The sequence below is a fragment of the Cenococcum geophilum genome (genome assembly GCF_001692895.1).
Source record: "Cenococcum geophilum 1.58 unplaced genomic scaffold K441scaffold_51, whole genome shotgun sequence".
Lineage (NCBI taxonomy): Eukaryota > Fungi > Ascomycota > Dothideomycetes > Gloniales > Gloniaceae > Cenococcum > Cenococcum geophilum.
In genome coordinates, this window is record NW_027137609.1 from 575,797 (window position 1) to 585,763 (window position 9,967).

Consider the following 9,967-nt stretch of genomic DNA (forward strand, 5'->3'; position numbering starts at 1 on the left):
CGATTGAACAAGTTCCATTCAGTGGTCTGAAATGAAACGATCCGCGGTTAACTAATCAACGTCTTCTCCTTTCCGCGACTGTTATTCGTCTTAAAAAGCCTAGCATATCATCTATTGGTTAAAGTGATGCCCCTCACTACTTCCATTCGTCAATTCAGCTGCTCGCCAAAACCCCAAGCATCAAGCTCTGACCCCTCCGAGGATGCAGGCAAGCAGCTCCAAAACGTCATTGTTGGAATTCTGAACCTCCACCTATACACTCCTTACCATACAATTCCTCATCACTGTGCTATTGACTAAGCAATCGAAACAACCCAGACAATGCCAGCAGCACTCATCCTCATCGCGGATGGCACCGAAGAAATTGAGTTCGTGACACCATATGATGGTACTCAGCCCCTCACCCAAGCTCTTAAGCTTCATACAGCATATGGTAATATAGTTAAATCCTCTTAGTCCTCACTCGCGCTGGCGTCGCGGTCAAATCGGCAGGCGTGAATCTCAAGAATGAGAGCTTCGCTATGTAGGTGTCCCACCTTCAACCCTCCACTTCGTTCATGCCCCAATGCGTTGCGCTGGCATCCCGACGTTCAAATACACTATAAAAAACCGTGCTCTGCATACTTGTTAGCTGCTCACACAACGCCCAGCTGTTCCCGCGGCGTCCGTATCCTACCTGACGAGCCATCGATTGACAAAATCGCAGCCGAATACGATGCCGACATCCTCATTCTACCCGGCGGCGGTCCTGGCGCTAAAACGTTCTGCGATTCTGACACCGTATTAGAGCTAGTGAAGCAATTTCGGGAGAGGGGGAAGTTTGTTGGAGCGATTTGTGCGGGCACAACGGCTCTAGTGAAGAGCTATGAGAAGGAAGCCGGAAAGGTACAAAAGGTTACCGTGACATCTCACCCTAGCGTCGAGAAAGAGATTAGAGATAAAGGCTGGAGTTATTCTAGTGAGAGGGTTGTAGTGGATGGGAGAGTTGTCACGTCGCGTGGGTGAGTTAAGGCTTTCTCGTCTTATACTACACAGCTATTCCTCAGGCATGAAATTCGCAGCAGCAGCTCAGTTTCACCTATACAGTACCGCTAAGAGCATAGCTAACATTTATTTTTTCAATTTAGACCAGGGACCGCACTCCTCTTTGCGCTCACAATTGTCGAAATGCTCTGTGGAACGCAGAAAAGGGAAGAAGTCGCTGGGCCGATGATCCCGCCCGCGACGCTATGAAGTGGTCCAATTTGAGTCCAACTGGTAGCTACAAAAGGCGGAGGGTTGCAAGTTGTCACGACTCCACGGCAGAAAATTGTGGGTGGTAATTAAATATTTTAAAAATTCCTTTTATTCCTTTTTATAAACTATGGCCTAGCTATAATAGTTATATATATATTTAATATAATAGATTCTTTAAGTAACTATCTCCCTCTCTATATAAATATTCCAACGATCCACCGAGGGTCCGATTTATGAGATGAAATTCAAAGGGGTTATGGAGCAGTACGCACGTGCTCCCCCCCCCCAATTCTTGCCCACGAAGCGTCTGATTTATGAGATAACATTCAACGGATAAATGTTAAGCAGTATACCAAAAGCAAAAATACAATATGCAGCAGCCACTCTCTAGCTCTTACCCACTTCCATCCCGCTGTTCATCTAGACCCTACCGCTATCAACTTTATTCCAAATCCTTCCTCTATACCTCACGATCGCCATTCAGGCTTTCCTTCGATCCCCGATCTCCCCCACCTGTTTGATGAGAGCAGCCGTATCATCCATCGCTTACAAAAAGCATTAATAAACCCCACAACATTCTTTGCGGAAACCTCCCTTTCAGGCCGCCTGCATAATGCTCTGCAGTTACGACCTTTACCTGCAGGATGCACGTTCTAGAACCGCACTGTTACCACGATTTGAGATGAACTGCAGCCGTCTAGACCAATACCATTTTTCGGCTTTTCATCGCGGATCAGCCAGTAAGAGGGCTCAGAAATAGCTTAATGACAGAACCAACCAGTCGCTCAGCATTCAGGTGCCATACAGTGATGGCCGTGCGTCCTAATACCTAGGTGCTCCTGATTGGTAAACTTTAAGCTTAATTTAACACATTCTTTTCTGTATGCTATACGTTTTTAACAGTATGACAAACAGTCTCTTTGAGCTCAGCGACGTGTCACGTGACAGCGCGCGGGCCATCGTGTAGATACCTTCTCGGGGCCTTCAAGCCCCTGAGATCCTTCCTCATAGAGCATCATATGTATCATTCCATCAGCCTGCTCAGTGCCCTGACAGATTTCTTACTGCTAAGGAGGATGTACTAAATATTTCGCATTATGCGAGGCGTGCACGGTCGTCATACCATCCACCCAAGTCGTTCGTCAAGTCTTAAATTTCTGTCCTGAAGAACCCCACTATATTAGTCTCCAAGCATAACATACTCTTATAGTACCACTAATGGAAAGCTAGTTATATAGTTGGTAGGCTCGACACCCCACTACACTAACAGTGTATTTATTAATATTCAATACTTATTAATAAGGATTTAATACTTTCCAACACTATAATAAAATTTTATTATTAAATAATATTATAGATGCTTAAAGGCTCTTTAAGTAATATTTAATTCAATAACATGTTAATAGGGTGTCGTCGAAAAGTGCTGAATCCTTATCAATAAGTATTGAATATTAATTAAAAACACTGTCCACTTACTAATTCTCCTGTCCCACATTACAGTGCTATTCACGCACCACCGCTGCTCTTACTACTCATACCATCTATCTAATCATCATATAGTTGCAGCACCGCGTATACTTCATACCACTTCATATCACACCTGATCTAGCGTCGGCTCGCCTTTTTTTTTGAAATTATATACCGTTTTAGCTACCCTAAGGGCGCCATACCAGGTCTTCTATTTTACAGAGGTAAATCCTAGGTAATCACCCGTCTCACCTACGGCAGTAATTACGTGAGGCCCTCACCCGCCTGTCTATTACATGCTGTAGGTATTTTTTTTATTATTTATTTTTTTATCCGTTGTATTATACTACGTACAATACTGCGCATATAGCCTTAAGCTATGGCGCTATAGTTCTATATACATAAATCCTTTCTAGGCAGCTTAATATATACTAGTAGCTATGTCCTAATAGTTTATAAACCCCTAAACTAGAAGTATATAGTTCCTTAGTAAACTACTAAGTTACTATAACTACTAGAGAATAAGAAAACGGTAGGAAAAACTAAAAAAAAGAAAATCCTAACACCTGTCCCTGTCCTTTTGCAATTTATTTCTATCCTTTTACTCTCTAATATATTTTTAAGAGCCTAGTAGGAGTTACCTCCTTCTAGAATCCTATTAATTTTATTCTTCTATAGAATCTTCTTTACTAGTATTATCTACTAGTTTAGCTGCTTTAAGAGTCTCGTAGTCTTTACTATTAGCAAAGTGTTTTTCTTTACAATTAATGCAAAGAGGGGTAGTGTGCTTACAAGGCTTGCCTATTATTATATAGGTTAATCTTTAAATAAATATGCAGCCGCATAATATCTATAGGCTCTAGTAGAGCATCTATCTCCTATATAGCCAAATTTTTGGCAGCTAGTGCACTGCATAGTAGGAGAGACTTCGAGGTATTTTACTACCTTAGTAGCTATACCTACAATTAAGATCTCTTTTTACTTAAGGATTTCTTGTCTTTTTTCCTTATTCTCTATAGTAAAAACTATAGAGCCAAATCTAGTCTGTGGATCGTGTCCTTTTATACTAAAGGAGATATATTTAGGTAGTCCTTGCATCCTTATAGGATTAAAGGTCTTAATTTCTTCTTTTAGAAGCTTAGAGCCTCCTTTTCCTAGGAAAGGTAAGGTAGGAACCCCATAGGCTATAATTTAAACCTATAGTTTTAGTTTTTGTTCTCTTTAAAAGGTAAAGTAGTTATACTAGATTTCCTTATACTTAACTAGGAAATCTACATTACGCTCTTCTATAGTTATAAGGAGAATATTTTGTTTTCCTTTAGTTCTAGCTATAGATGCTAAAACGGGTTTTTTTACTTACAGTTTTAGTGCAAATAGTTAATTAACTTTGTTTTTTTATAAAGAAGGTATCTAACGTGGTTATTGGGGTTTTGACTGCTCCCTAGGTTATGACCGCGCTAGCGTACCGCTTGCTGTTTTAAGTAAAGTTTTGTTATTCTGCCAAAATTAAAGTAACACATACATTTAAAAGGCGGTGTGTCGTGATAAGGCTTACCTAGGCATGATAGATATAACCTAGGTAAAGTTTTAATGTTCAAAACGGTCATAACCTAGGGAGTGGTCAAAACCCCGTTAACCACGTTAGGGGTTAGTCCTTTTAGTCTATAATTAGAATTAGCTTTTTTTCTTATAGTTGCTTTTTCCTAATTCTAGTAGAAGTAAAAGGGGTAGGAGACGGTAGTGATAAGGGTAGAGAGGACGAAGTAAGGAGGTCCTTCTTTAGCCTCTCTACGTAGGTTTCTTTAGTAGGGGCTACCTCCTTACGGAGAGCTCTTACTTCTTTAACTAGTTTTTTTAGGACACCTTTTACCTTTTCTTCTTCTTCTTTTGTAAAGGGGTTTTCTCCTATTAGGATACTTTCTATATAGTTTATTAGCCGTCTAACTTATTTTTCTTTCTTGGGTAAAGATTTTTACTAAACTTAATATCTGCTAAGCTTTTTACTAAATTAAAATGGACCCTATATTTAAAGACTTAATAACGTTCTATACCTATTATAGGTTCTATAAATATAAAGTTCTTCTCTTTAGACTAATAAACGGACCGGCTATATACTAAAGGTATATAAATAACATTCTTTTTAATTACCTTAATAAATTCTGTATGGTATATCTAGATAACATTCTTATATACTTAAATAACAAACTTAAGCACTAAGTCTATGTTAAAAAGGTCCTAGAGAGGTTATAGGATGCGGGCTTATAAGCTAATATTAAGAAATATAAATTTGGGGTAAAATGTATAAAGTACCTTAGGTTTATTATAAGTATAAATAAAATTAAAGTTAACCCTAAAAAGGTTAAAGTAATCTATAATTAAAAGCCCCTTTATATTATAAAGGGGATCTAGTCCTTCCTTAGCTTTTATAATTTTTATTACTAGTTTATCCGCAACTATAAAGTTGTGGTAAAGCCTCTTATATAACTTACCCAGAAAGACACGCTTTTTATCTTTAATAATAACTATATAGAAGCCTTTAGAGAGCTAAAGGATCGGCTTATCTCTTCTTTAATTCTTTATTACTATGACCTAGATTTTAAGTTAATATTAGAAACGGACGCTTCTAACGGAGTTATAGTGGGAATCCTATTACAGTTATATTTAGACAGTGAATAGTACCCTATTACCTTCTTTTTAAAGATAATAGATTTAGCTAAATATAACTATAAAGTATATAATAAAGAAATGCTAGCTATTATCTAATTGCTATTTTAATAGTGTGTAGAGCTTAAAGGTATAAACTCCTAGATTAAGATATATAGATTATAAAGCCCTAGAGTACTTTATAACTATAAAGCAGCTAATTAGATAATAAGCTTACTAGGCTAAAATTCTCTTTTAATTTTTCTTTATAATAATATATTATTCTAGTAAGTAAAACTCTAAGGTAGATATATTAACCCGAAGGGAATAAGATATAGGACCCTAAAATAAGCTAAGGGCCTAATACTAGACGCGCGCCCTTTTCTACCCCAAATAGCTTAACCTGCGGATCCTTAAGGAGCTATACTCTAAATAGAATAATTTAGTACCTATAAAAGAAGTCTTAAATAAACTAATAGGGCTAGTTAACTATATCCTAACTATAAACCGTATGGCTAACTCCCTAAATGTCCTCCGCAATTAAGCTATAAAAGGTAATCCCAATTTAGAAATAGAAGAAGAACTACTTCTATACTAAGAATAACTTATAGTTTTAGATATTAACAACCTATAGACAGAGCTAATCCGTAAAGCCTACTGTTAAGTTTTAATAGTATACTCTAGCTAAGATAAGACCTACTAACTACTAACGCCCTATTATTACTAGTAAGGACTTCTATTAAATATAGATTAATTTATAAGAAACTGCCACGCCTATAGATGAATAGATACCCTTAGGGATTAAGTCCCTAAGTAGCTATAACTGCTGCTAGTTGTAACGGCTCGCATAAATACCTCTAAGCTAAAGCTTGTAGATTGCTATCTAATAAAGATACTAAGCTAAGGAGGAGGAAAGGGGGTCGCGAGGGCTGGTGTTAATAAATAGGTAGCGCAAGCCGCCAAGGCGCTAGCAGTAGACGAGCCAATAGTAGGCGAGCTAATAGTAAGAAATAGTACTAGATAGTATACGATAGTACTAGATAGTATGCGGTAATATAATAGGTAGCAGAATATAGCAAAACTTGGCAGGTTAAATAAAAAGATTAAATTAGATATTAGAATAGTACTTAAAATACTATATTAAATATATACAGAATAACTAGGTATTGCTATTACTAATTATATAGTTTATATATAATATAACACTACAAGAAGGAATAGGCATATTACTATTTAAGGCGAATTGCGAGCATAAGCTAAGAATATTATTATCGCTATAATAAGTAAAGAAAATAAGTAGCATGGCCAAGTAATAAATAGAGATATTAATAAATCTTTATGTAGATCTTATAGAATTAGCTAAACTAGTATAATAGTAAATAAAAAAGTACTATAATTCTAAGAGATCTAAGGGACTAGATATTAAGGAGGGGAATAAAGTATAGCTACTATACAAAAATTTTAAGAGTTAACGACTAAGTAAAAAGTTAGACTATATTAAACTAGAACCTTTTAAAATTATATAAAGAATTTTATTAGTTATATTTAAGTTAAACCTACTAGCCAAAATAAAGATTTACCCTATATAATATATTATAATACTAAAACCTGCATATAAAGATATTAAACTACTAGTTTATAAAGTAAATACATATAGAGAATAAAAAGAAGATAAGTAGTAAGTTTTAAAGATCGTTAGTTATAAGGACATTAATAATAAAATATAGTATAAAGTAAAGTGGATAGGCTATAATAAGACTACTTAGAAACTACTATAAAACTTAAAAAACGCTATAGGAAAGATATAGGAGTATTAAAAGAGAACTAAAGATAAAGGGATTAGTTAAAGGTAATAGACGAGCTAGGTTATCTAAGGGATCTACTACTAGTATATAAGTTATTTCCGCCTTAACTTAATTGGAATCCTTTTTAGACTCCTTAGCCTTAAGATTGGCTAAACCTTATTTAGTAAGACGCAACTCCTTTAAGCGCACCTTTTTATAAACCTATAAAAGACGAATTAACTAAGTATAAGCATCTACCTAAGCCTTTAGGGCCTAAGACACTTTATTAAAACGGCGTTAGGCCTTAGCTAAGGCCTTAGCTAGCTTACTCTCTAGTCTTTTGGCCGCTACTAATATATAAAACCCTAAGATAAATTAAATAAGGAAGTTTGAAACTTTAAAACAACAAGACGTGTATACTTAGTATTAGAGATAAATTGAACTTTATAACGTGATCGGTAAGTATCCTGGCCACGCAAGTAAGCTGGCCACCTTAAAACCCCACCAAAAATTAGAAAATTCATACCTTAATATCTTAACAACCACTTAATAATAAATTCTAATGATTTAGATTTAGACTTTTATATACGCTTTGTAGCTTCTATTAAAGTTACATAATAATTAGTTGCGTAGTTTTTAAGATATAGCAATTTAGCTTTATTTTGGCCCCCAAATTATAATATTTTAAAAACCACTAAACCAATTACTATGCAACTTTAATAGAAGCTGCAAAACGTATATAAAAGTCCAAATTTAAATTATTAGAATTTATTATAAAGTGGTTGTTAAGATATTAAAGTATGAATCTTTTAATTTTTGAGGTGGCCAGCTTACTTGCGTGGCCAGGATACTTACCGATCACGTTAGGACGATTGTATATTCGCTTACGTATACTTAGTATATAAAGAAGGTTAGTAACTAAACGGAGCCGTAATTATAACATATACTAACTTCTTCTCTATATAGTAAGAATAGGACGGTATAACTTTACTAAGTAAAAGAATTATAGTTACTAGCTAGTTATAATAATTAGGTATAAAGGATCTAATAAAAGGCATTAAAAATAATAAAGGTTATTACATTAAAGACGGGAATGCTATACCTTTAATAGACGACTTAAAGATAGGAAATATTTTTAAGGATAAAGATAAAGAGGAGGGGGATAGTATTACGGACCTTATATTAGTAGTAGGAGAACTACTAAGGAGAGAGATATATAGGCTAGTTAAGATAGTATAGGAGGCACTAAAACCAATTAAGCTATAGAATAAAAGGTAGCTAAGTTATATAGCTAGTTATATTATAAATTTAGAATATAAAAACGTAAGAATATAGGAATGTAATATACTAATATACTAACGTATTAACGTACTTAGTACATTTCTTAGGCGCAGTATTATATATTTAAAGGACTACAGTTCCTACCTAGATAGTTTTCTTCTTTATAGTAAATTTTGGAATATAATTAGAGTTAATCTATTAGGTAATCACTCCACTAGTTATATTTACTTTATTAACTTAACCTATATCTATATACCTAGCCCATTAATAAGTCCACCGTAGTATTTTCTATAAGGCTTTGTTATAATAGGATTTCTACTTAACCTAACCTAACCTCCCCAAACTACTATATAAATTAGATAACTAAATTAGGTGCTAGGAAGAGGGGTTAGATAACTATAATAATTTAAACAATAATAGGGAGCTTAGACAACGCCTAAGGGCAGGCTTTTTTAGAAAGAGGGGGTAATATAACGGTACTGGAGCGCGTTACCTGCCGTATTTAACTAATTAGGATTTTCTATCCCCGGGATAGAAAATCGCTATTAGCTTGCTTACTACTAGCACCTTAGCGGCTTCTCTATATATTGTTTACCCATAACGCCCTTTTCTCTTCTTCTCTTTAGCTTAGTATCTTTATTAAATAGCAATCTATAAGCTTTGGTTTAGAGGCATTTATATAAGCCGTTATATATTTAATAGAAACTAATAATATAGTGCAGCTAATTGCGTATTTGCAGCTACTTATACTTAATACGCAATTAATATATAATGCCCTCCTCGCGCATTCTATATATGTTGCTTACTTTAAGCAATAAATAAGTGTTACTCTTTCCGTATGGTTATTATTAAGTACTTATTCTACGCACTTAATAGTATTTACTTAGTTTACGCGGTTAGTACAAAATAAATTATATTATTTTAGATAATTTAATATAATATAGCGATAGTTCTTTTCTACTTACCTATTTACTAATCTACCTACCTATCTACTTGCCTAACTACCTACTTGCTTACCTACTTACCTACTTACTTACCTACCTACCTACCTACCTACCTACCTATTTATCTATCTGTCTGTCTGCTTACTTACTTACCTACTTACTTACCTACCTATCTATTTATCTATCTATCTATCTATCTACCTTTTAGTTTTTTTTTTAAATCCGTTATATTATATTACGTATAATACTACGCATATAGCCTTAGGCTATAGCGCTATAGTTCTATATATATAAATCCTTTTTAGGCAGCTTAATATATACTAATAGCTAAGTAAACACTCTGGCCTATTTTTAAAATGCTAGGGGAGCTCTAGCGACTAGTGTTTTTTTATTTTAGTATTTTGCTTACTACGGTCTAGTTCGTATTAAGAAAATTGCACCAAGGAAATCCTAGCTCTTTTATCTATTTTTACTATATTCTACTATTCCTAGAGTAAAAAAAGCGCTCTAAAAGATAGATTTTAGTTATATTTTGCATATAAAAATAAAGGAAGCTATATAGTTTGCCAGCTTGGAGATAACTACTAGTTATTTTTATATAACTTTTTTTCC

At 34.6% G+C, this 9,967-nt stretch overlaps 1 protein-coding gene across 1 annotated transcript; it reads left to right on the forward strand.

Annotated features, from left to right (window-relative positions):
• Nucleotides 1-321: 321 nt before the first annotated feature.
• K441DRAFT_581437 (DJ-1 protein) lies at nt 322-1,233 on the forward strand (the record flags this gene model as incomplete). The annotated part of the gene is made up of 4 exons (XM_067644412.1): nt 322-388; nt 457-523; nt 651-1,001; nt 1,128-1,233. 4 exons carry the CDS (start codon nt 322-324, stop codon nt 1,231-1,233), a joined length of 591 nt encoding a protein of 196 aa, XP_067499488.1.
• Nucleotides 1,234-9,967: the final 8,734 nt, after the last annotated feature.